This window comes from Chelmon rostratus, chromosome 13 (genome assembly GCF_017976325.1).
Source record: "Chelmon rostratus isolate fCheRos1 chromosome 13, fCheRos1.pri, whole genome shotgun sequence".
In the NCBI taxonomy this organism is placed as follows: Eukaryota; Metazoa; Chordata; class Actinopteri; order Chaetodontiformes; family Chaetodontidae; genus Chelmon; species Chelmon rostratus.
In genome coordinates this window covers 20574034-20601577 of record NC_055670.1, presented here as the reverse complement: position 1 = coordinate 20601577, position 27544 = coordinate 20574034, and the positions used below count along the sequence as shown (strand labels likewise).

Here is a 27544-nt window from a genome sequence, read left to right as displayed (position 1 = left end):
GGTTCTGTCAGTTTCTGTCATTGTGTTCAAAAATCAGTGACTGGTTCAGTCAAACAATAATGAGCTGATTTTTAGCCCCAGTCCACCCCTGACCCTAACCAAGTGGTTTTTCTGCTTAAACCAAACCAGACCTTAACCACAGCATTCAATTGAAGACTGAAATATAATAAACCATAAAGTTTGAATGCAAATAAATGTGAACATGTCCATGGTTTGCAGAAACACACAATGGCAACCGTTGTGGTTTGTAGTTTCTGGTACTTTTATTGTGAAGGTCCATTTCCTGTTTTTCGTTGTTTTTGTGTGGCTAACCTTTCTTCCTGCCTCCGGAGGCACCCGTCCCCCCGCTGCGTCGAGGAGGGATTGGGCACACCTAGATTCACTTCCGTAATCAAGACGCCTATTTCTGGCTTGCTGAGACGCTCCTCGACGCCAGAGTATACTCCGTCTTATCGTGGTACCAGTCGGCTCTAAATCAACCTCGTGGTAATATTATTCATCCAGTGTTGTAAACTTTCTTGTGGAGTAATTTCTTGTCTCCTCTCTTTTATTTCAGTGCTTCCCGTGCCCGCACAGCCCAGCACTCTCTGGACCCCTTTTTGAGTTTTTTTGTTTGTGGATCTCATGCCTCGTGTGCTTTTCGTGAATAAATCATTGTTTAACTTTCTCCGTTTCCGCTCCCGGGTCTCTCTCCACACTACACGCCACAGGCAACATTTATTCTGGCGATTGTTTTGCTCTGAACTGACTGAATAATGGAGCCACGAAGGCTGGGATCAAAAACCATGTCCCCCATGCTAACGACATGTAACAATAGCTTCATGTAAACATTCAAGTTGATGCTATAGCATATTGCCTGTCTAATTTTCTGCTACAACATACAGATCTGCTTCATAAATCGCATGTTCTGTGCTCTGTTGAGACAAAAATATGACCCAAAAGAAAGAAATCTTTGACACTTATTGCACACCTGCTGTGTCCACACATGTAGACTGGAAAATTCTTCCCAGCAGCCTGAGGCGCAGCTTAAAAGGAGACCCAGGCTTTGAGCTGCAGCCCACATTAGCTTTAATGTGTTTTGTGTTATCTATGGGTGTGGACACATATGTTGTATTACACCTTGCCTTGTTGAACAAGCTAGAAGCGATCGAAGCTGCAGTTATCGGTTGATTTACATTGTGCATGAACCTTTCTGTTCACGTACACCTGCCTGCCGCTCAGAGGCTTAGCGGATAAAGGATTATCTTGATTCATCTCAAACAGCCCTTCTAAACAAATTCTGCATACTTTGACATGATTTAGGGCTGCAGAGAGGAATGACTAACGATGTTCTGCTGATGCTCGGAAACAACTATGATTGTGTATTTTTATACTCACTGTGGTCATTGGATTGAAAGACGGATTATTGCCTCAGTTGTTTGCCAGAAGGCCTTTTCTGTTATGGTGGCTGCAGAAAAAGATCACTGTGAAGTCTCAGACACTTAATAATTGGAGTCGTACCCATCGGCTTGAAGCAATTAAATTGTTACTGTCTTTGTTCAGAGATGCCGTCGGCACTGAGTAATTGGACATGACAGAAAACCAAATCCTTTATCAGTCTCTATTTTTCTCTCCAGCAGTTCTTATCTTACCGTTTTTTTTTCTCTTTTCAGCTAAATTTGTTTGTATCGAATCCATTTTCTGTAACGTGAAATAACCGCGGTGGATACACTTCCTTTGAGGAGCCTTTACAAACCATCAGCTTTAGAAGTGCAGACCAAACCTGTGCACATGGTCTGCAGTGACTTCGGAGGCATGTGTGTTACTGAGGGGTCTGTGGTGCTCTGACCTCACACAACACTTATGAAAAGCTATGAAAACGTCAGAGAGGGATTTAACGGCTGAATGTGGGGAAAAAAAGTGTGATGCAAGTGAAAGATGGAAAGTGAAATGTAGATTAAAGGCTTTAGTTGGCACCAGTGGTAGAGAATTTGTACTGAAGTACAAATTCAAGGTACTGTACTTGAGTATTTCCATTTTATGCAGCTCTACACTTCTACTCCACTACATCTCAGAGGTAAATACTTTTTCTGATAAACTGAACTGTTCCTTTATGGCTTGAGAAAATTCTTCTACTTCTTAAGATGAATAAACTGTTTAAAAAGCCTCTTGGATTATCTGGAAAAAAAGTATTATCACAAAGCTGAAAACAGGTTGTTTTTCTGAGCCGATGAAAAGCTGAATTTTTTTTGGAGATCCTTGGTTCTCTCAGGACAAACAAACACATGATGATCATACAGAACATGATGCATTGCTGTAGATTAAACTAGTCTACAGTATATAAAGTTCTTATGCAACATTAATGCAGCAGTAATATTATTCCAGAAACATCGTGTTTAATTATAAAACACTGACAGAGGCAATTTTTCTGTCTAATGACCACTTTTACTTTAAAGTTTGCTGATAATACTCACATACTTTTCTTTAAGTAAGGCTTTGAATGCAGGACTTGTCCTGGAGTATTTTGACAGTGTGATATTAGTACTTTTACTGAAGTAAATACTTCTTCCGCCGCTGGTTAGCTCTCGTGTGGTTGGGCCCTGTGTGTTTGAAAATGAACAGTCAACAGCCTGATTCCTGCTCACCTTGTTTTCTCTTGTGACGCTGCCTCTGCTGACTAATCTGAAATAAATGTTTTGTGCTGAGGGTGATTGATCATGCAGCATCAGCAGGAGGCACGCCCTGATTTATCATAAAGTCATATCATGTCGGTATAACTGGAGGCAGAGCCGTGTGAGGTTTGGGAAATAGGACAAACAAATAATTAACACACTGACGTGTTTTCTGCTGCTGGGTTTTTATTAGCAGCACATTTATAATCATAATGACATATAATTGAATTATATTTCACACATGTATTTGTTTCTGTGATCTGCAGAGAATCAGATTAGTCTTTCAAATGCAGACCCAGTGCCGTCATTTTTAAAGCAGCATGCTGAATTAAGCTCAAATTGAACCAATATGGTGAGATGTTATCATTCCGGTTTCCAGTTGGACATCTTTGTCCTTCCATCTGCCTTCCATCTGCATGAACAGACTGGTCATATTTTCCATCTGCTAAGTGTCTTGTACATACCTGGGTGCTTGCAGACCAACATGATTAACTGCAGCAGCGTTCTTCTCTGAATTATCGTACAACTCGAATCATCATTGATCATCATCAATCATCATCATTATTGGCCCCAAATTGTTTATTCTTTTTATAAATGACATTTGTCATGTTTCCAACAAGTTAAAATGTATCATGTTTGCTGATGACACAAGTTTGTACTCCTCTGGTGAAAATTTAGAAGAACTTCTGCACACTGTTGAACAAGAACTTGGAGTGTTCAAAACTTGGTTTGACGTCAATAAATTATCTGTTAATATAAAGAAAACTACATTCATGAGATTTGGAAGCCAATCTGAAAGTAATATTAAATTAAAAATCTCTAACATTGAAATAGGAAGGGTTTGGGAGACCAAATTTCTCGGGGTTGTGATCGATCATAAACTAAACTGGAAAAAACATGTTGAGTATGTAAAGGGGAAAATCTCAAAATCAATTGCAATCATGTACAAAACCAAAGACATGCTAAATTATAAAAGTTTATATTTAATTTACTGTTCTCTGATACTTTCTTATTTAACTTATTGCGTGGAATTATGGGGATCTACGTTTAAAAGCACAACTGAAAAAATTGTGTTACAACAGAAACGAGCCAATCGATCATAAACAAAGCTGGTTATTATGACCATACAAATCCGTTATTTTTAAATTCTCATGTTTTGAAGTCCAGAGACTTGGTTTATTATAGAACAATGCAAATTATGTTTAAAGTAAAAAATAAAACACTACCAGACAGTGTGTGTAAGTTTTTCAGAGTGTCTGAGAGTAAATATGAGTTGAGAGATGGAAGCAAATTTGTGTTACCAAAAGCTAAAAAAGAGGTTAAAAGAAGATGTATTTCTTTTAAAGGGGTTCAGCGGTGGATAAGTGCTGATCTCAAACTCAAGCAATGTACTTCTTTTGTTATGTTCAAAAAATCATTATGTGGATTTATATTTAGGAGTTATGGCTGTAATTGAAAAAAGGGGAAAAGAGATATGTATGTGCATGAGTATGTATGTATATATATATATATATATATATATATATATATATATATATATATATATATATATATATATATATATATATATATATATATATATTGTTTGTTTATTCTTTCCACTTGATACCATGAATTGTGTAGCTTAGTAGGCGGGCATTAATAAGCTTTGCTTCTGCTTGAGCCTTTTTCAGTCAAAACTGTTTTTTTTTGGTTCTTTTTTCTTTTGATGCTTTGAAGTGTATTTATGACTGAAATAAACGAACTAACTAACTAACTAACTAATCATCAAATGCACGCAGGCAGCAGGTTAATCAGCAAACCCCACTTCAGTCACAGCAGATCCAGTGTGAGAGTCTCGATTAAAGATCACCGTGTCAACAGACTGACTGTGTCCCAGCCGCTTCCTGTACCAGTGCAGACAGTTGTGAGAATATTTTAAAAAGATGATTTTTTTAGAGTTTCTCCCTTTTCCTTCAACAATTCTGCACATTTAAATAAATGTGTCATCAAATATCTTTGATGCCATCTACAAAGAACTGAAGCTGCCTATTTCTCTCTAATAATCTTCCCTCTTTCAAGGTAAAATGACGACGCAGGTTTTCTGCAAGCTTTTCAGAGGTGATGGGGTGACTGCCATGTGTGCTGCAGTGTCACCTCCCTGGGCAGTGCTGCTGGAAGTAATTAGACAAGCCTGACAGCACATGCTTTATTGATTCACTGAGGCTCAAATCCAGCGGTAAACATTTGAACATGAATTAGTATGTGTCAGGTGTATTCCGATGTTGGAGTTTGTGATTTTGAGTCATGCATACTGCATGCAAACAACTGTGTTATAGTAAGCGGCGCAGTAGTTTCACCACAGCTGAAGCAAAGTAACAAAATGCCTAGATGCTTTTCTCATTTTTCACATGTCTGAAAGCATGTTTCCAACCTGCCAGGCAGCAATGCATTTCCATAAATGTAAAGAGCAGTTGGCAGACTCTTGGGAGTTGAGCTGTGTACTCTATCACAGCAAACATATGCAAAAACAAAAAAGGATTTTAGAAGCATTTTTGTTAGATTTATTGAAATTCACTTTACATCCCAACAGCAATCAATAAATCAAATGCTATTAGAAAATCCGGTATTTGTGGCTGTTGCAGGCCTGTAATAAACCCATCCAACGCACACTCACTGACCTCGATGGCATGTGTATTATTGAGGAGTCTGTGGGGCCCTGACCGCGCACTGCAGCTCCAGAGCACCAAAAGCTATGAAAAGTTCAGTGAGAGATTTAACGGCTGAGTGAGGAGAAGCTGCCGGTGGGCTCGTTGCACATGACCTGAGTCTCCAACAAAGATTGCAAAAGAGAGCTAGCTGCAGAAAAAATGGCAGAGCGTGTGCAGTGTGATCGTGGCATTTAACAGAGTTGTTGAATTGTGTATTTCTTTAAAGAACTGGTCTTCTCATCACTACTCCTATCCCCGTCGTTCGCTCGTAAGGAGTCAGGCAGCCATGTGTCTTTCAGGAAGTGGCTATGAAGAGATGCCTGAAGGGAGGGGGTGGGAGTTTTCTTACTGTTGCTGCTTTCTCCAACCTCAGCTTTCATGTAACATTGATAAAAAAATCCTGTTGACTGATATGTACTGTGATGGAGTACACAAGTTTCAAGTGTGTGTTTCAAGTTTCAAGTGTTTCGAGTCTGCAGTGTTTCTCAACCCTGGTCCTGGAGTACCACTGCCCTGCATGTTTTAGATGTTTCTGTGCTCCAACACACCTGATTCAAATGCTCAGCTCGTTACTGGGTTCTGCTGAGGCCTGATAATGAGCCATTCATTTGAATCAGGTGTTAGTCTGCAGTGATACTCCAGGACCAGGCTTGAGAAACAGTGTGCTAATGGATCACACTGTTACTGGGATACAAGGAAAAAAAAAAATAATCAAAACCTCTGAAACTCTGCAACATTCATTCATAAAGCATCAGCAGTAACACAATTTGTTCTTGATTTGGCCCTTTAATGGTCTCTGAAGTATGAGGAGGCATGCTGTGGAATGGATGTGGAAGGTTTTATATAGCATGTAATGAACTGAAGGATCTCAGAGTTCATCCATCCAACTCAGTCTCGAATGTTTGTGGCACAAAGGAAAGGTCACATCATTCAGTATTATGAGATATTTCAAATATCCAGCTGTTTCCTGTGGAGGAAGACCTGACATTTTGTTGTTCATAGTTTAATGTACATGTATATCTATTATAACAGGTATATCTCTACATATAATCCTTTCATTGTGGCTGAATTCCATTTAGCTGCTTCACTTTCAGGGTCCTGCATGTTGGCTCACCCTCACACTGTCATGACTTGCTGGTCATGGTCCCAACTGATCCATGTTTAATGTTGTTATTCACGCTTTTGCTTTTCCTTCCGTGAGGAGTCAAAATGTCTGCAGTGAAAAAGGCCAAAGTAAAAAATTCAAATCATCAAAATCCTTTTTGGATTCTGTCTTAATTAAAACTAATCATAATAATTTTCATGACATGAGGATTTTTTTCTGTTTGCATCTCCAATAGACTCATTTGAAATACAAAAGACTGGAGTGATTTTCTACTATTAAGCTTTACTGTGGTCACATTGCATCTGAATGGGAGTGTGACATCTCCGTATTGAGTGGTGGGTAATGGGGTGGTGACCTATCCCGGGCATTTCTCTGCCCTTTTCTCATTGCATGCTGGGACTTGATGCAGACGCTACAGCATATTGACAGGAAGACAAACAGCATCACGAGTTGAGGGGCTATGGGAGTACAAATGTATTAGAGATGTCACAAACCTGAAAAGGCACAGATAAACCTGTAATAGCTTTGCATTATCATCAGTGTGACACAGGGGTATACTGCATAACATAAAAGCAGCTATAAATTAAAGCCGTTCACATGTGGTGCCAAACAGGATTCAGGAAGGAACGAGGGAATGAAGGAAGTAGAACAAAATGTGACATTCTGTATTTAAATGTGCTTGAATGCATAACAAAGGCAGTCATGCAAAGTCAGTTTGACACTTGAACCTTTTTTCTGTGTGAAAGCTTGTAAAGTGTAATGGAAGGAGGTACACTGTGGGATCTGAGGCAAGGACACTCACACACAGACACGTACACAGACACCAAATGTAATTTGAACTGAATTAGAAATCCCCCGTGGCGTCTTGGCCAGGATGCAGCTTTTCCTCGAAGGGGGAACAACTGTCTTGATACTTGACCTTATATCTAGCTGAGCTGTTTTTGACATTTCAATCTGCCACTCACCACTTATTTTTTTTAACATTTTCTGCTCTTTTGCTGCTTTTTCTGTTTTCTGTGAAGAGATTTGGGACAGAAATTAAGGGAAAAGGTCAGTCAACAAGTCAGAAAACCCTTGGATACTGTTTTGTTTACAGAGGCTGTCCAGCAACTATACAGACCAAGCTCTCCTCATTAAATTAACCATTTAAATTTCCCAACCATACTGCTGCAAACAAACCTTTAGCGCCATGTTTTTCACTTATGGATTCTGCCTTTAACTAGTTTTTTTTTGTCCATTCATGTAAATATCTGGACAGACATTTTGTTTGTGTTTATTAGTAAAATAAGTATGACTTGTGATAAGTGAGATTTGCCTTTAGTAGTTTAGCAACTTCACTACTCCCTTCACTGTTTCTGGCAGGTCAGCAGCCACTTCCTCAGTACCTGTTGCTGATGTGACTGTGTCATCTGCATGCAACAGGATTTCCACACAGATGGAAGGTGTACACACTGAATGACAGAGGCCCAAAAATAGAGCCTTGTGGTACTTTTATGGTTCAGACTCTTGCTGCTGACAATTCATTATTCATCCAAACACAAAGGGTGCAGTCTGTGTATGATTGCACCCACTTACGAGTAATAATAGACTATTTATATTTAGACTAGTGCATAACACTGGCTGACGAACTATTAAAAGCCTTACGGAGGCCAGGGGCCACTTTACCCAAATTAATGCTACAGCTTTGTTTTTCCACACCTACTATGACATATAGTTGGCTCATGCGTGTATGAAAGGGATCGAACAGCAACAGTTGGTACTTCTCATGAGAGCAGAGACAATGCTGCTCATGAGACTGGGTCAGACCTATTGGAGACTTGCTTAATTGGGTTCGCCCTTCCAAGGCTGGTGATAGTGGGTTTATGAGGGAGGTATGAGCCCTCAGTGGCACCTCAGGGAAGCGGCATGATATTATAATTCAGGATAAGGGGTTTTATTGTTTAAATACAAAACAGTTTGATGATCAAACACGGGGTGGTATTTATGTGATTATTTAATTGTAACAATGCCAATAACTGCCACTCAAATCGTAAGAGTGATTTCGAAAACCTGCGGCGCCAGACGTCTTTTACAGCGAGCGCAAAGATAATATTTGTACACGAACAAAAGATCTCTGTTTATGCCAAAAGCGTAGCGCTTTTGTTCTCCACACTAACCGTCTCTCGCCCCCCTCCATTCTCTCCAGTCACTCTCTTTCTCTGTTGTCTCTCACCCAGCATCTAATCAGCTGTTGGAAGGTGACCAAAATGTCGGACCACTGTAGAGACCTCCAGCCGGAAATAAATAAATCTACTTGTTTTTTTTAAAGTAATGCTTCTTTCATTTTCTTGACTGCGTGAGCAACGATGATGAGCAAAGATATTTAGAGCGTGCGGAGATCACTGTGCAGGAGGATGAAACTGCTGATTTTAAAAAGGCGAAGCTCGTTACGTGTCGTTCGTATTTGCGTGAATGTAAATCTTGTTTGTGTTTGGATGCCGCTCTCGCTTTGCGTGTGCGTTTGTCCTACTCACTCGACTGTGTCCTCCCAGCTGCACCAGTCTTTCTGGTCCAGCTCCTGCATGTCCAGTCTGAACTTGGCCAGGCAGAACTCCTCGATGGCCAGCTCGTAGTGGGGTCCACACCCGAGGGCAGATACACACTGAGACACTGCTGAGGGAGGAGAAATGATCAGATCATTAAAAAAATGGACAGGAAAACACTTTGGACTCAAAGCAGCTATGACCATAAATGTTGTCATCTCTTATTGGGTCACAGCAAACTAAAATTTTTTCCCATCTGTGACACAGAAACACCATCTGCTATCACAGTGTTGGGTGAATTGTTGCCTTACAAACAGCACACACACATAGTAGAAGATGTAGCAAACAGGAACGTTAACAGGGAATTCTTGGTGGATGTTTAGTTTTTGCCAATTAGCAGGAGACTGCTTTAGATGTTGATCAGGAAGCTCTAAGACTGTGTGCTGGTATAGAGACAAGGTCAAAATAGAGAAGATAAAATAAGACTTTGATGCTTCATGGTGGTAAAACCACAGTGATGAATAATAATATTGTTCGGTAGTTACTACAGAGAATGTATCATGCTTCAGAGATGAATATCTAATGGAAAGTCACTTCCTAGTTTAACAACACCTGTTTTCAGACAGAGCCGGGCTGTTCTTCCACCTGTTTCCAGATTTTATGCTAAGCTAAGATAACCTCTTGGCTGTGCTTCCATATTTAACGTAGAGGCACAAGGGTGGTATCAATCTTCCTAAACTGTCAAACTGTTCCTAAAGTAAAAGTGAGGAAAACTTCTGTTTTTTATTTAATATAAATTCATATGCAAACATTTCGTTGTATGTTTGCACACACACTCATAATGGACTACTTAAAGTGCTAATTACACAATCTAATAAAAAAAAATCTTAAAATATACCCAGACCAACCCCTTTAATTATTTGAGTTCTGTGCAGCCATTCATAATTAACCTTCATATGCAACCGTCTGTGTAAAACACAGATTTCAGTCAGTACGTTTTTGGTTTCTAATCACAGCTTGCTTGAAAACACCAGTTTGGACAAATTTGTGGAACAAAAACATGCAATCATTTACTTCATCGCTAAATTAAATGAACAATGTTGAAACACTTTGACACTGATGTCACATTAATAAACTTGTCACGTCTGAAACCCACTCCCTCATCATCCTCACTTCCTCCTAATTCTCCTCTTCCTGTTTCCGTGCAGCCTCTACTTATTTTCATTGCCTCTACTAACTCCTTTTCCTCTTTTCCTCCCTTATTCCCACAACACTATTTCTTTATAACCGAATGTGTCTCGTCCCAGGGAATCTGTATATGTCTATATACAGTACACTTCTATTCATCCCTCCTTTGACAGCTTCCTGCTTGATGTCTTACAACTTCCTCCCTCTCTCTTTATCTCTCAAGCCCCGTGAGAGTTTTACGGAGGTGTGGACACATCAGTTTGGGTATTTCTCGCTCATTCAGAATCACTAATGTCAACTGTGTTATGTGTGCAAATGTATGCGTCTATGTTTATGTATGGATGTCATGGTGCAGAGGGGACGGGGGGGATTCATATGGCTGTCTTGGGATCTGCTGCTGCAGTGGTCGAGCTTCAGCTTGGTTTAGGCCACTGCGACTGTTCGGGGAAAGCTCATGGTCATCACAAGAGACTATCGCTTGCAGCGAACAGTGGACTCCAGTGTTACAGCTGTTCCCTTTTTACACCCAAACGATCAGCCCGACTCCGTCACTGCAAGGTTTAGCTGTGTTATGTTACGCGGGAGATTTTCAGCCACTAGATGTCGCACTAGAGCAAATGGGCACATTGGCCACAACTTGACCTTCTCTCTCAGCAACACATAGAAAGCGGCGCCTAAAGACACCACGACATAAACAACAGTATAAGTGGGGGCAGCCGTGGCCTAGAGTGGGGGCAGCCGTGGCCTAGAGGTTGGAGAAGCGGCTTGTGACGGACCACCAGACTGGCAGAGAAACTTGGGTGTGGTGGAGTATCTCCTCCCCCTCCATTAGCTGGCTGATGTGCCCCTGAGCAAGGCACTTAACCCCCCATATGCTCCCCGGGCGCCTGATGCGGCAGCCCACTGCTCCTGTGTGTTCACTGCATGTTGCATGTGCATGTGTGTGTTTACGGGATGGGTGAAATGCAGAGAATAATTTCCCAGTTTGGGATCAGTAAAGTGAATAAAATTAAAAATAACGTCACCATTTTTGTGAACAAAAGCCAAACCAGGATTGTTCCTTAATTCAAACCAAGACGTTATTTAACCTGAACCTCACGGAACACGTCACATCATAAAGCTCATTTCTTTTTTTATGTTTAGGCACTTTTGGTTACGTCAGATCAGAAAAGTTCTTTGTTTGTTGTTCTGGAGTGAAGTCATAAACAACGTCGGCTCTACACGTTCACAGAATAAATCTATTCCACTTGAGTGGGCTAATTGAACTGTGCTAATGATGGCTTGGTTGCATGCATGTAGGTTTGTCAGAGCCTGATGGACACAAGGAATTACGGCACATAATGATGACCACAGTCAGAACTACAATAAAGCTATAAATTCTGCAGCAGAACAAAAGAATAGAGGACGACCACAACGACTATTTTAAAGAATTCAGATAACATCGAGTTGAGAATTAAATCAGAAAATATGAGAAATGAATGTCATATATTACTGAGACTCCTAATAAAACATTGTAGACAAGCCACCTGCTTACTTTGTCAATAAAATGCACAAATTTGACATATTGGAGAATTAACATATTACGCACTTTTACAGAACAACAATCTGCAGGATGCGCACAGAGACAGCTCTGCCTTTTCTTACTTCTAAATAGATGTCATTTGATACCCTATTTGGGTATTTCAAAGTACTTATAAGAAATCGACTTTATTGTAATAGTATTATAAACTGTACTTAAGTGTCCTTTTGAAAAGTGTATTAAACTACAAATACTTTTAATAGTAGTAAAGTGCACTTATGAAAAGTATACCTTTTTTAAGTCCTTTGTAATACACCATTAGCATGCTTAATTTAAGTGTAATTAAATTTCACTTAATTTTAAGTACATTCAAGTATATTTCCAACACTTTGGTGAGATAATACTATTGCACTGCAAGTGTGTTTTGAATGCTCATGAATCAAGTGGTACTCAAGTATACTTGATACACTCAAGTATACTTGAAGGCGACAAATATATCACAAATATATCACAAAGTGTGTGTGTGTGTGTGTGCTTGTGTGTGTGTGTGTGTGGGGGGGGCGCGCTGTCCGTTGCACTGAAACAGACAGAACAGACAGACAGTTAGATGGGTTTCTTAGCCTGCTTGCTTTTTGTGGATACGAATCGAACTGTCAGCCCTAATTCCATCTTCCCTCAATCGTAGCAATCCACAGACAGAAGGGAAACAGTCAACAAGAGAGAGACGCCGATTATAAGCAGCCGCTCAAATGTGGCTCCCCCCTTACTGTGACTGCTCTGAATAATACATGTAAAATAGTTAACAGTTAAATCGTTTTTTTTTGTTTTTTTTTGTGGTGATGTTTGTTTAGTCACAGCCAGCACCTCGGTGTTGTCCAGCGTCCTCCAGGCTCTATTTATGATGCGTTACATGACTTTTCCTCTCCCTTTGACCTTCTCATTTACAAATAAAGCACAGAGAAGAGCTCGTTGTGTACAAATCCATCCCGCGGCTAGCTTCAGGAGGCTCTGTGTACTTGATGAGCTTTTTTGTGCTGCGTACATGTGTGATCCTGTGTGCAAGATGCATTTGGACTATCCACCTATTTATAGCATATTTTGCCCGCTCTTCATCATCATCAAAGATGCATAAGAAGCTAAACCCAGAGAGAAACTAATCTAATCTTACAGCAAGACAAAGAGATCTGCATCTCATTAGTGCAAGAACTTCTCTTTTTTGGATTCTTTTTACTTGTTTGTGCTGGCAGAAAAAAACATGTCAGAACAAAGACAGATGAAAGAGGCAGTTGCCATGTGTTACCATGCGCCGTGTCCATGGCGATATGTGTGTTTGTGTGTGCATATGCTAGTTTTATAGCTACAGCTGTGACAATCCTGACCCACGCTTAATTTCTTTGCCCTCTTGAATACCTCAAAGCCCACATTTGCATAGCCAACACTTAGGCCCAGACACACACACACACACACACACACTCTCTCTCTCTCTCTCTCTCTCTCTCTCTCTCTCTCTCTCCCTCTCTCTCTCTCTTATCTTCAAGTCTAGTTTGACAGCTGTTGATCCGCTCCAGTTCCACCACACTGATAGCTATTACTTGTAATCATATCTGGAGCTTTTCCAAGAATCTGAGGTTACACATGACATGTTGAGATGCTCTGCAATACACAGAAACAAGCACAAGGTGTTAACAATCAAGTCATTACACAGGGAATCAGTATATAATGAAATAGCAAATAGGCCAAGCTGGAGCACAGACGAAAGCTTCAGGTACTACATGCATATCGAAAGTGGCTACAGAGAGAGGGATGCAGCAGACGTGCAGCTAATGACGAGTTTGGACTGAGGGTCTAAATATAGATGAGGCGGGGGAAACGGATGACACTTCATGGAGCATCTCAACTCTGTGGGACTGAATCTTTTTTGCATTCTCAAACACTGACTCAATCACTAAGCGCAAATGGTGTCATGTGAAATAAATTTTTCAGCGGGGTAGGATACATTTCTACGCAGCTCAGCCTGTTCCGGGAACTTTATACAAACAAGTGTGAACTCGAAACTCCAAACGCAGCACAGAATAGCAGATCATTACTATCAAAACTGAATCAGATATGATCAGAAAAGATGATTTGTTAAATTTTGTGTTATTTTAACTCTGGTTCTGACAGTTTTTCAGCAGTTCTGGGCAAATTATGGAAATTACAGACACAGCTAGGAACACTCACAAATTCATTTCATTCCAGTCTCCCATCAGATGAGGACAGTAACGATGATCTGATTTTAGTTACAGGATGAATTTACAATGGAAATAATTGAATTACAAGCCGGAGTAGATACAATCCAGAACGGAGACGGTGTTTTTCTCATGAATTTCTAACCTGTTCCTCGGCAGCATCCCACAGTAATACACACAGCAGCAGGGGTTGGCAGAGTAGGCAAGCTCCTGAGAGAAAAAATGCAAATTTAAATGTACTGCACGACGACGCCTTGATGAAGTAGATTGGGGGCGTTTTGAAAAATTTCAGTCCTGGCCTCTGCAGCAAACAGTTTGGTCCTCTGTGACAGAAACCATAGTGAGACTAAAGAGCTACAAAAAGGGGGATTTTCTTCCACTTTTGCCCAGTCCTGAATTATTTCCCATCTCCAATCTCCATCCTGAGACATCCCTGTCACTTTCACTCCAAATCCCAGTCCAAATATTTCCCCTGATGACTGTGACAGAGCTTCTACCCAAAGACCTTGAGCATCTCTCATAGGGTAATTAAATATATTATATAATCATACTAAGGCTGGACCTCATCCACCATAAGGTATCTCCGGTTTGTAAAAATAAGCCTATGTACTACTATCAGATGATCAATGCTAATTCCCTCTAACTGCTTTCCAGTCCCAGGGTTTATGTTTCCTCTTCCATCCTGGTTCCCAACGGCACAATGAAACAATACTCCCATCCCACGTGTATTAATTCTGTTCTCTTCGCAGTGTCAGTGTCACTGGTCTCTGCTAGAGGCTGACCTCATGTCATGACACAGCTCAGATTTGGAAATGAAGGTCCAAGTTCTGAACATGTGCATCGGTTCGGACTGTAGTTTGCTTCGGTTCTTTTCATAATGGGACTATGGAAACAGCAGCATCCTCGGACCTAAAACCGTGTATTTTTGGATTGTTTCCCATGGTTGAATTCTATATTTATTAAGTGATTTGAGGGTGGATGAGGGGGATGCTACACCTTGTTATCTTGTCATCCCTTTCCATCCCACCCGAGGTCACTAATAGTTTGACACTGCCCTATCTGCACTCAAACCTATAACTGATAAATTATTGAGAATTATACATTTTGTTGCAGACTGTTTCTACTTTAACTGCCACAGCACTTCTAGTCTTTACGGCTCCAGTTTAGCAGCTCAGAAAACTCACAGGCCAGCTGCATCTGACCTGATGTCTCTCAGCCAATCAAATCTGTGCATTCTGATAAGCATTGCGACTTGAGTCAGTGAGAAGCTCACACACAAGATGAGAGGCAGACGGCAGTCAGAGAAATAAGAATAACAGAGCTTTTAATGAAGAATGGACTCTTACATATTCATTCTTCCCACGGGCCGTTCAAAACCAGTAAGTCTCATATGTTCTGAGACTGTGGGGATTATTAAAGGTGGCGATGTGAAGGCACTAAATGATGCGTCATATGGCACTAAATCATAACGCAAGCTAGACATTATGCTGTTGACCTCTCTAACTGGACCTCTTTGAATTTTAATTTAACAGTGCACAAAGAAATGCAAGCAGCATCACCATATTCAGGAATTTATGGCCAGAATGGCATCAAAATCAAAAGCTTGATGTTCGTTTATTTTTCAAAAAGAAAAAGAGGTGAGGCATTAGCTTGGATTTACTGTCCGGACAATTAAATATGACACTGACTGCCTCGTGTTTGGTACAGATGCGCTAAGCATGTGTGTAAGCATCACCTCTATCTGTTGTGTTTACTTCCTTCTCGCCAGTTTAATTGCTGGAATCTGAGACGAGGATGACATTGCTAAGACACATGAACAGTCGACAGTCAGACAAGCTTTCAGCAGAGGGTTAGGCAAACTAATCTGAAAGACAAATCAAGGGTGACGGCTGAAACTTTAGCCCGAGCTGTCCAACGTGCAAGAAAAAAAAAAAAGCTACCACCTGCACATTCATGCAAACGCTAGTAAATTAGCTTGTTAGCAGCAGTGCAAGCCTGGCAGTCCTCCACTGTTAGCATGCAACACACCTCAGCAGCCATTTCTCCTGTTCAAAGAGGGGTCACGAAACGAGAGCCATGACAGATCACATACTTATTCCAAATAAAGAAATCTGGCTGAACTATCAGCTTGTTCACAACTTGTTCGATTGCCCGTGTTTCTTGCTCTGACTTCATCGCAGAAGTGCAGCGCTGTCATAACAGATAAGAATGATGTTCACGGCCATGAAAAGCTGTTAATAAACCCGAGGTGAAGGAGTAAACGCTCCAAATATCGACTAAACTGCCTCATAAATAATGAACTGTCCCTGCGTATGGTCTGTAGCAGCTGTTCTGGCATCAGATTCACCGAGGACAGACAGTTGAGTCATGGATGAATTTTTCACGCGCCGCAGCCTGTGACTCCGTCCTGTCTGAAAGCGAAAAAACAGGCAGATGCTTTCTGTCAAAGGCTGGGACTAATTACGCGGCCGGATCTGATGTTCGCAAATTAACCGGCATCCCACGCCGCCGCTGTTCTCCCTCGCCGTCGCCATTCTCTCGCCAGTGAGTCACAGAGATGGAAATCTTCATCTTTAGCCTTTGATCCAGATTATTTTTGACCACCGCTGCCCTGTCACCCAATCTAACATCAAAAACACCCACTTCCTTGACTTTTAAACACTTTTTAGTGATGAATCATCCCAGTTCATGGAGTAGTAGAGGAGAAAGAGAGAAAGAGAAATCTGTTTCTCCTCCCACTTCTCTGACAGCTCAATTTAGATTCTATAAAGTTACACGGGTTTTATGCATATTTTAAAAAACCCCACACATTTCATCTCTTACATCTCGTACAAACTTGGCCTATTTGATGTTCGCTCTCAGAAAAGTTTGGGCGAGTCTTTCTAGCACTTATGCACTTATAATTTGACTTTGTATCTCAGTCTTTCCAGTTGGTATGCCAGAAAATCAGGGCATGTTCCCATTTTATGCATTGAAAATTGAAAAAAAAAAACACATTCATCTCTGCGTAGTCAGCCCACTGCCATCTTAAGCACATTTTGATGATAAACTTCTCCCTCTTGGACATGCTGTGTGTTTAGAAGTGTAGTGCTACATGCTCATTGGTATAGACAGCAGCTCTCTCCTTTGCAGATGAGACAGGAAAAAATAATCAATTGTCCTCCTGTCTTGTTACTGTCTCTGCTCCAGGTCAACCTTTCTTTTAGGTTTGGAAAATGACATTTCAGTGCACGGCACTGATTCACCCAGTGCTGTTTGTCTAATAGCAAAAGCATTTGTGTTGACAAGTCTGCATCCTCACTGACAGGCGTTCTAATGCTGCAACAGCCCTTTTTTCTGCAGTACACTGGCTTAAAGTTAGTCTCTGATTGAGGTTCTGTGATAAAAACACCTTCTTCTGTTTTCATCTTTCAACATTTGCATCACGTTTACTGTGTGTAAAGTTAATCTTTAACAAATCATGTGACTTTTCTGTCAATGGACGAATCAATTAATTTGCTAATCAGTTCAGCGCTATTGCTTAGCAGACAGATTACAAAAGAAACACAGACAGCGTTTGACTTGCTCTCTGAACACTTTCTCTCTGTACCAATGTCTTCTCTCAGTTCCCGCTGTTCTCATCACGAGCAGAGCTGAATAAATCAGCAGAATGTGATGTTTCTTTGAATGTCTAAAGAAATGTGGTCCTCTTCACTTATGGCGTGTTCCCTCAGACTGACGGTGCATTTAACCAGCACGAGTATGTTTTCCCTCCTCTGCTTCTTGCCAAAATGGCCTGCAGAACTTTCCGTGGGGCGATTTATCAAAGAGAAGAACATCATGCACATGAGCACACAACAACCTGAGCATGTGCTGGACTGTTGAAAGTGATATGTGGTCGGTGTCTGACGGCTTTGTGTATACGATTGGTTAAACCTCAACTGCTTTGACTACTTTTCATGTGACGTAACTGTGGTGCATCGTGGGAAACGACGTAGCTTGTTGCTATGTGTTCCACAGATAAACCTGTTTGCAGCATCTACACAAAGTTAATGACATACTATTAATCATGGATAGATTGACCTGCTGGGGGGCCCTAGGGCAACAATTTGTTTATGCCCAGAAGTCAGCTAGTGTAGGTTTTGTGTGTGTGTGCGTGTTAATGATTTTGAAGCAATTTGATATATACATATATATACAGTATATCATAAAGACATAGGGTCAGAGCGCTTGACTGAAAGCGCTCTGACCCTACTTTTGTTACTGAAAGTAACAAAATCCATCTATCATGCACAGTCACTTCCTGATAAGAATAATCATGTACCCCACATGTAGCCACGCAATTAGATGATGAGGGACTCGTCTTAAGTGATACTTTAATGATGCAAATTCCTTTAAAAATTGTGTACCGTCAGCAAAAACAACACTTGGCTTGACAGAAGGAGTCCATCTGCAGGCCGCTTTGACGCAGACAAACACCATGCAATGCTGCATCATATTGGTTTCAATTTTTACTCAACAGGTACTACAGCTGAGTACTGAGAGCTAGAGACCCAACAAATGAAAACAAACCCAGCAAACTACTGATCTGAACACTGGCTGTTTATCAGAGTTGGATACAAACGAGCCGGATGAAAGTGAGTCATTCTTACTCTTTCTCTGTCTAGCGAGCTGTGCACGTCTGATGAATTAGCGGAGAGGAACGCCAGCAGCAGCGCATCAGCTGCCGTCATTGCATCGTATTACAGCTTTACCTCTGGCGCTGCCACACACACACACACACACAAATTAGTGCTCTCCTCCACCTCTGCTGTCTGTCGTCCTAATCAGACAGCTGGAGACCCCAGGGGGTGAATTTTACTTCGAACTAACAACATCCCTGAAAGTATTCACATAATTAAAGAGAGAGAGAGACAGAAGAGAGGTTTCGCTGAAAGAAATGGCAAAATGAGCAGTTTATCCCCTTAATCTCTCTATTCTTATCTAACTTTATTGCAGCCCACCACAACACACACTTGATCCTCTGTCCATGACGCAGCGACTTGAGATGGTTTAACGAGCCATTCTCTGCCTCCCAGGTACTTTTAGTGTTATTATTAAACCCCGAGTGTGCTCCACCGCAATGTGTCACCGCCTCGCAAAAGGCAGCGGCATAAATAAGCCGCCGAATCTGAATACAGCCTGGAGCTACCTGGTTGGACTCGAGATCAGAGGAGACATCCGAACACAAACGCGCGCAGTGCTGTGAAAGTGTTGTTCATGGCTAAAGGTAACACCAGACAACTGCATTTTCACATTACGTGTTACATGCCTTTTTGTTACTCCATTAATCAGTGTGACAATGATGTGAGAAGTTTTCTGATCAGTTTTACTCTAATCACGCAGTGCTCCTATGGTTGAAATAAAAAAAAACACCAAAGTGCCTCTTGGATGCTCCTTTGGCAGAAAAAACATGATAAAGTGCCCTCTAGGGTGTCGCTCTAGTGGAGAAAACGTGATGCAGTGGACTAATAGGTGCTCTTGAAATGCAGAAAATGCAATGCATGTCTGTGATGTAGGCTGAACTACATGCTAGGAATTAATCAGCCTCTACCCCTCTCAATGGTCAGATAGTTTGTAGTCACACAATAAAAGGATTCAAATCTTAACCAGGGTTTGGAACTGTTTCACCATTAAATGCATCAATAGCCTCTGCGCCTTGGTGCCCCATCACGTGCACTTTCTTTTTTCTTGCACTTGCCCCTCAGACAGCCTGAGTCTGCCAGTGAGGGCTGATGCTACTTGCAGGACAGCATGTTTTAAAGCAGTGACCAGAACCACAGAATCAGACCATGAGAGCTCTGGGATTGTTCCGAAGAGACAAAACAGAGTGCTCAGCATCCTCCACCGTATCGACTGGCGACATAATGATGTAAAAATGCTGGAGAGGAGAAAGCAAGAAAAGATAACAACACAGGACAACAGTACAGAGGGAAGACAGAGAACTGGTGAAGTGTACTTTTACTTAAAACTCCTGAATCTGCTGCTGCTGCCTGTTAGCGATAGTGAGAACAAACTCAAAGAAAACCGTACATACATGTTTAGCATACAGCCATGAGAGTGCTATCAGTCTTCTCATCTAACCCTCTGCAGGAAAACCACTGAGCATATTTCCTCAAATGTCAATCTCTTCTTTTAAAATGGTGAAACAGAAGCAGAATTTTCCTAAATGCTCCACAGACGGACCGACTCTTTAATATGCAGCCACATCATGAATCACATCACAGCTTCAGGCACTCGAAGGAGAAAAACTCGGAGCAACATTAGGCATTTAGACACATTACAGTCATGAAAATTATGACTTACATTCTGAATCACAGCCGTCAGGGGAGACGGCGAAAGAGTCTGGATTTCTGATTGTGAAATGAATGATTCCTGGGAAAAACACGATGCCATATAACATGCTGTAGACTCATCTGTTTTACTGTACAAACAACTCTCTGAGCCTACAGTCCCGGTATGAACTTTTTGTTTTTTGAAGCATTAAGCATCTCTGCAGCTATCCTGTGCTGAGACCAGACAGGAGTCTGGCCTAAATTTCCCGGTGGAATAAAAAAAATAAACAGTGCAGATGTGATGACGCATTACCTGAATAATTTAATCTTACCTGTGTTTGTAAATGTTTTTTAAAACGCTGATATGATATGACACAAATGCACACACGGGGGACAAACATAAAAATAAATGGACCTTTTATGCCTAAAATAATCACCAAAATGTGTTGATAATCACCACACTTGATGTGATTAGATAACCCCTCCCGAAAGCTATATATACAGCGCTGTAGATGACTGTAGTGGTGGTGTGAGTGGAATGATAATGAAGAGGTTTCAGTCTGTAGGCTGAGAGCTCTGCGTCACTGTTTTTCAAAAGTGTTAAAGTGCTGAAAAAAAACATTCATTTCTATTCATTCTAATTCATATCTATTGTTACCGGAACGAACAGGCCCTCCTAGACTTATCAAACCATATTAAATGCTCGGGGAGACCAAGCAACAAGGCATGATAACAAACGATTGCACGCTTTCCCTCATATCATTATCATCTGGAAATAAATGAGATTTCTATCACAGGGATTAGGCTCTGGGGGTTGTTAGCTATCCAATGCAAAACCACTTTAATTGCATTTATAAGTGATTTGGTATTTAATAAAGACTGCTGCGGTGTAATTGGTTTGCAGAGTGGGACGTCCTCCCACATCCCACGACGGTGTGTCAAAGACAGATCAGAGGACAGAACTATAAAGAGCACATACAGCGAGCCCAGCTGGAAGTAGCCCAGTGGGGGGGTATATTTTATAAATGCAATATTCAAGAATATAATCATCAGGGTCTAAAAAAAATCACTGTATGTCTAAAGTTAAACACAAACAGCGACAAAGCTTCAAACAGTGTGTCAGCTGGTGAGCACGGGGTCTCCACTAACGATGGGGGTCCCATTTCAAAGCTTTTTGTCCTTTTTGACCTCAACTGTGTTATTTCACTGCCCTGCCACTGTTGTCCATATGAGAGTAGATCTGAGTTGATGAAAAGATTGTTACACTCACCTGAATGGCAATCAGGCTACATAACCCTTATTGGTAAAGGCTGTTGGGGCTAAATGCAGCCTGGAAGAAATACCTGCAGACAGTACTCAGGGCAACAAATACAGTCACCTTTACTTTTGAATCTGTGTGAAGTCACAATCTTCGTCTACGTTTACCTTCTTTTCAAAATTCACAGTCTAGCCTATCCATCCATCTAACGTGTCCCACTGAACTTATTTTGGGCCGAGACTGAGTGTGTGGCAGTCACACATGCAAAATATCAAAAATGTGTCATTCCTGTCCCTTCAGACTAAAGATCTGTGGAGACTGTGGACATCTTCAAAAAGACAAACCCTTATTTTTCTGCTGCTTTTTCTGTTACAATTTTTATTTTATATATATATATATATATATATATATATATATATATATATATATATATATATATATATATATATATATATCAAGATTCAATACAAAATATAACAACCTGCTTTTGTTCCAGTTGGATCTTATATTACAGTCCTGTATGGAACAATTAACTTAGCAGCTTCAATAGACTTTAAATCTTTAAATGCTAACAAATGGCACAGTCCATCCTCAAACATCTAATTCTAAATCTAAAAAGTTCAGACTTTCCTTTGATCCAATTTAAATTTGTATATGAAGCCTGTATTTTATACTCTGTCACTCTCACATTTTGAAGCGAGTCCTATGAAAATATAAACTTCATTTATTTATTCACGACACTAATTAGTTCTTGTGTGACACTGTCGGTTTCGCACACTCTGTAATAAATGTGTTTCAGACACACTGCATGGGTACAGTGTCCATTCCCTCTGTCTGACTCACACACACACACACACACACACATTTGTTTCTCACACTTCTTAATTAATAGAATAATGACCAAAGCCTATGTGTGTCTCCTCTCTGACACGCCGCTCACATTTATTACACGCTGGAAATAGACGCACGCCTGCAAACCAACACACACACACACGCACACACACACACACTGCACATGCCTTTCCACCCCCACACATAAAAACACTGTGCCATGTGACAATTACTGAAGGGGTGGTGTGTGTATGTGTGTGTGTGTGTGTGTGTGTGTGTGTGTGTCACATCTATCTCTGTCAAGTTGAGTCTCATCCATCACCAGCTAATCATTATAGCAAGCAGGGCTTTCAGCACAGATAGAGGTCTACCCTGACTGGCCCTCTCTGGTAATAGCATACAATTAGCGTAGATAAAAAGCCACACAACAATAGGATGAGGTGCAACAGCGCTGCGGCGTGTTATCTACAAAGACCAGAGGCCAATTAAGAGGAACTTGATACACACTGTGATGTGCAATAATATATTTTTATAAGGGATAATAAAGACTAAAGATATTTTTCTTCTTTGCAACACTTGTGCATGTTAAATATGAGCATTTTACACTCTCTATATCCGTATTCAGCTGGTGCAGAGCGCTGCTACACTTAAGAAATTAGCTGTTGAAGCCTGATGGCGCTGATAAACAATTCATATAACTGCAGAGACTTCATGTATGATTGATGAGCTATGAATTCAACAGAAATTAAGAATTAAGAAAGAGGGAGAAAAAAGGGAAATCCAGTCATGCTTGTACATTCATCATGAGAGAGCAAACAAAAGAAAACAAACTCATCAACATCGCAAAGAAGAATGAGATTCTGATAAAAAGCAAAGACGTCATTAAGCTGTAATTTGAGAAGGAAAAGTTCAGAGAAGTATGGAAAAACATGCAGAAACACATCAGCCTCACGCTGAGAGAAGCATCCTTGAGCTGTTCATTAGGCTGATGAGTGACCACTTGAACTCTTGGATCTAGGTCGTAGCACGCTAGGTGTTCAGTTGCATCGTAACTCAGAAAATAGATCGTTCTAAACAAATATAAAGGTAGTAGCGGTACTGGTCTCCAAACAAGGTCTCCATCGACACAGGACTATAGATAGACAGATTGAATAAATGAGTGGAGAAACACAAATGCTTTCATAGAGATCATGAGTGCTCACTGAATAGTTTTGATGGGTATGAAAATGATGTGACTCATGTGCCTCGACCTTCACAGTCACCATGATTACAACCCCGGTGAACGCCGCCGCTTTGGTCCAGACTGAAATAGCTCAACAAGTATTGATGGATTGATGCATTTTGCGCATCATAACGGGATGTTGGAAGTTAATATTAATAAATGTCTTTGTGGATTTGAGTGAGCTGTGGGTTTCCTTCGAGTGCTCACAATCTGAGAAAACAGCTGGAGGAAAGAGCAGATTTTGAGCTCAGTGTATATATGAATGCTGGGATTTGCTCTATAAATTGTTTTTTTGCTCACAAATCTGTCCCTGTGCACTGAAACATCTTCAGTTACAGACTGGAGAACAGCTTAAATGAGTAGTTTTGGTTTGAACTTTTTTAACTATGTAGTTCAGTGTACCTGGATTTACACAGCAGTGTGTACGTATGTGTGCATGTCCATGCACAAAGAAACACGAGGAGACGGACTCGTGGCAGACAAGTACAATTACCCGTCTCTGAGAGAGGGCAGAGGACTGCATGAACACACAGACACGAGAGGTCTTCACAGGTCCAAACATTCATGCCCAAACCCAAAGAGAACCAGAAATGTAGGCCTACTACTGGACCAGACAATCATTTGAAAGCTCGAACCCCAGATCCATGCGAAACTGAGCCCGGAGACAAAGACCCAACTGGCACCAACTTCACAGCTCTTTGCGATGAATAACTTATTGTTAACATACAAGCTGTGGAAACAAAAATCACAGTGATGGATGACAAACAATTAACATTAACAATTAGCTTTGCAGGTTTGTTGCATCTACCATAACAAAGATAATTGCGTCTGTTTGCCTTTTGCCCTTTCGTTGCTATGGCTGCTAACGTTAGCATTAAGATCTCCAAGACGAGTGTTGAGGCTCTGGTGGTTTTTTCACCTCACCTTGTAAGTCACACACACACACACACACACACACACACACACACACACACACACACATATTTAGACTTTGTGCACACAAATAAAAACACACAAAGCACTTCCATCATGATCAAGTTTATAAGTTCAGATCTACAAGACACCCTTACACACAGGAAACGCATGTATCTGCTTTGATTGGCTGTGATGAGAGGGTGCAGGCACAGTGTGTGTGTGTGTGTGTGTGTGTGTGAGTCAGAGTGAGTTTGATGAGAGGTGAGCAGAGGGCTGGTGAGGCCACTGAGGTGAAGACAAAAGCTAAACCCCTGCCAGGATAATCTAGAGAGAGGGAGAAAGAGAGAGGAGGAGAGAGAAAAGAAATGAGCTTCCTGGTGAGCTGTCAACACACATATGTGCCATACATCTGCAGCCATATATCTCCACGTACATGTGCTGTCAAGTTACTGTCACAGAGATGTGTTTGTCTATTTAAACTGAAAGCTGATGAGCCTATTTTAGGTTACATTAGATATGATAAGATATGACTTTTTGTCTCACCTACTTTTTTAGTTTTAGGTTAGAGACAAATTACTAAAAATACACACATGTGCAAATGTTGTACAACATTCAATAGGCATTGTTAAAATAATGCTGTTTGCAAAGGAAGCTCAATGTGCTGTCAAAAGTCAGAGAGTTCAGCTTTTCAGGACACGTTAATGGCTGGAAGTTGAGTGTCTTAGCTGCTGCTTGAGGCAGAGTTTACCCTCAAGCAGATATTTAACCTGAAATCAAGCAGCGGTGTAATTAATACACGTCATTCTGCCATCATTTTTGTATCAGGCCCTCTGAAGCAGCAGTAGTTTTGGCATTAGAGAGCTAAACTGGCTGATGGATAACTGCCATGTTCAGTTCACGGGCTGATTAAAAGTGAGTTTTTTTGGGGGGGGGTCGTCTTGCTCCGTGTCACAGCACCGCCTGCAGATGCCAAAACCAAACCACTCACCCACTCCAGCGCTGCAGTGGAGCACTTATTAAGTGGCCAACAGCATGAGTGAAATTACCGAGCTGCTGCCGCTGCTGCTGCTGCTGCTACTGCTGTGTATGAACCATTTCATTATTTGTATCTTGTTTCCCCATGACTAATAGTTTTGAATTAATTTCTCACACCAGTTTAACTGATTGTTAATGCTTGAAAAAGTTTATAACATCCATTGCACCGAATCTGATTTTGCAGAATAGTTTTGTGCCAACACAGTGAAATATTATTAGTTTTAGTTCAATTTGCACTGAAAACAATAATTTGTGTTTTTCTTTTCACTTATTTTTTCAAAAATTACTGTTTCTTTGCAGCCAAAAAAACATCACTTTGATTTATTGTTGTGTGGCCTTCCTGCTGAGCTTTATGTGCCTACAGAGGTAATAAAACGTCCAACTATAGATTATGTTTAAGTGACAGAGACACAGAAACCTCTCAACTGAACTGTCTGGTCTCCTGTTCTGCCCTAAAACCAAATGGAGGCATAAATCCTCTGCCTTTTGTTGTTTTGTCCAAGTATCTGGTTTAGCAACGGAGACCCAGAGGAGAGTAAAGAGGTTTTGTTGGGGTCGCATTCCTGCCGAGGGGCCTCAGTAGATGTCTCTGCCTCTCTCTGTTTCTTATTTTAAGTTTTGAATTAAGTTCATCTTTGCCTTTAATTTACATTCAAACAGCCCATCATACAGATGATCATTCCCAGCACTGATCATAATGACAGATGCCGGTGGAGAGGTCAGCTTTTACACCTCAAATATTTTAATTCCTCAGTAAGAAGACAAAATATAAAAAAAATAAACACTGCCAAGTTGTTGTTCATCACAGAACAGACACTGAGCCAGTTCTAAGTCGGTAAAGGGCACAGTCGCTGCCACAAACAGCTGAGATCTCCGTCTCTGTCCGTGGACATTATGTGTCGCCGGACTTGCAGCCCAAAAAGCGCAGGAGGATGAGAGCGCCAGAGACAAAGAGTCGAGTGTCCGTGTGGCATTAACAATGTCTAATTTAGGCTCAGTAATAACACTCGCAAAAGCAGCATGACACTATGTCGCTGAAAGGGAAGAGAGGCAGGAGGATATTAAATTATTACAACCCTGATTTCAAATCAGTTAGGACGCTGTGTAAAAAGTGAATAAAAATACCCAATAATGACGCTATCACCTGTTACCAATCAAACTGTTTACCTGTGAAATGTTCCAAACAGGTGTTTTTGGAGCGTTCAACAACTTTCCCAGTCTTTTGCTGCTCCTGTCCCAACTTGTTTCATTCAGAATCAGCAGATATTTACAAAATTCAATGAAGCTGATGAGGTCAAACATTAAATATATCGTCTTTGTGCTGTTTTCAGTTGAGTAGCTGTCAGAAAGGATCAGCTAATGATCACATTCTGTTTTACTTGTGTTTTACACAGGAATCATGGTTGTAGATAATTTCATTAAACACTATTGTGAGCAGAGAACAAGAAAGAAGAAAGATTACCCTAAGACGTGCACCATAAATCTGAATGATGCAATGGCTGCTGCACGCTAGCGGAGTCCAGGACTCATCTGCATAATGTATAATAGCTAAAGTAAGAGGCTGTCAAGCATAACCTGCACTAACTCTGCTGCTCCCTCTTTGCTAACTCTCTCAGTGCGACTAAAGCTCTCGACAACCGATGTCACCCTCTGCGTTCCTCCTCTCCCTGTCTTCGTCTCTCCACCCAGACAGAAAGATTCATCGACTGAATCTTTCTCTTTCTTTGTCCTCACCCCGTCGCTCCCGCCCACCCGCAAAGGTCGGGTTTAAAATTTTCATCACATGTTCAGGTGACACCTGCAATCTGTTCATACAGGGCTAACAGGCTTCCAGTTACATGCTGGAGAAATGGCGGATTAAATTTTCAGAAGTTCCAGTTGACTGTTACTGACTGGCAAGGTAATTTAACAGATCCGGAGATAAAGATGGACGAGCCTATTTAGTTACTCTGCAGTAGTTCTTCCTACTAACAGTCTGGGATAGCAAGAAACACGAACAACACTTTTAAATGTCAGGAATGAAAATACAAAGAGCGTCATTGCATCAGCCGTAATAACTGGGTAAGGTTGTTATCTGAAGATACGGG

The 27544-nt window shown here is 41.0% G+C and overlaps 1 protein-coding gene across 3 annotated transcripts in view; it reads right to left on the bottom strand.

The window, feature by feature from the left end:
• Positions 1–27544, bottom strand: part of ramp1 (receptor activity modifying protein 1) — a 56411-nt gene that overhangs the window by 14425 nt on the left and 14442 nt on the right. For 2 of the 3 annotated variants that reach the window (XM_041951119.1, XM_041951121.1), the window contains exon 2: positions 8960–9098. In XM_041951119.1, the coding sequence (XP_041807053.1) occupies positions 8960–9098 (139 nt within the window). The remainder of the gene's footprint in view (positions 1–8959; positions 9099–27544) is intronic. The other variant, XM_041951122.1, reaches the window with a different exon arrangement.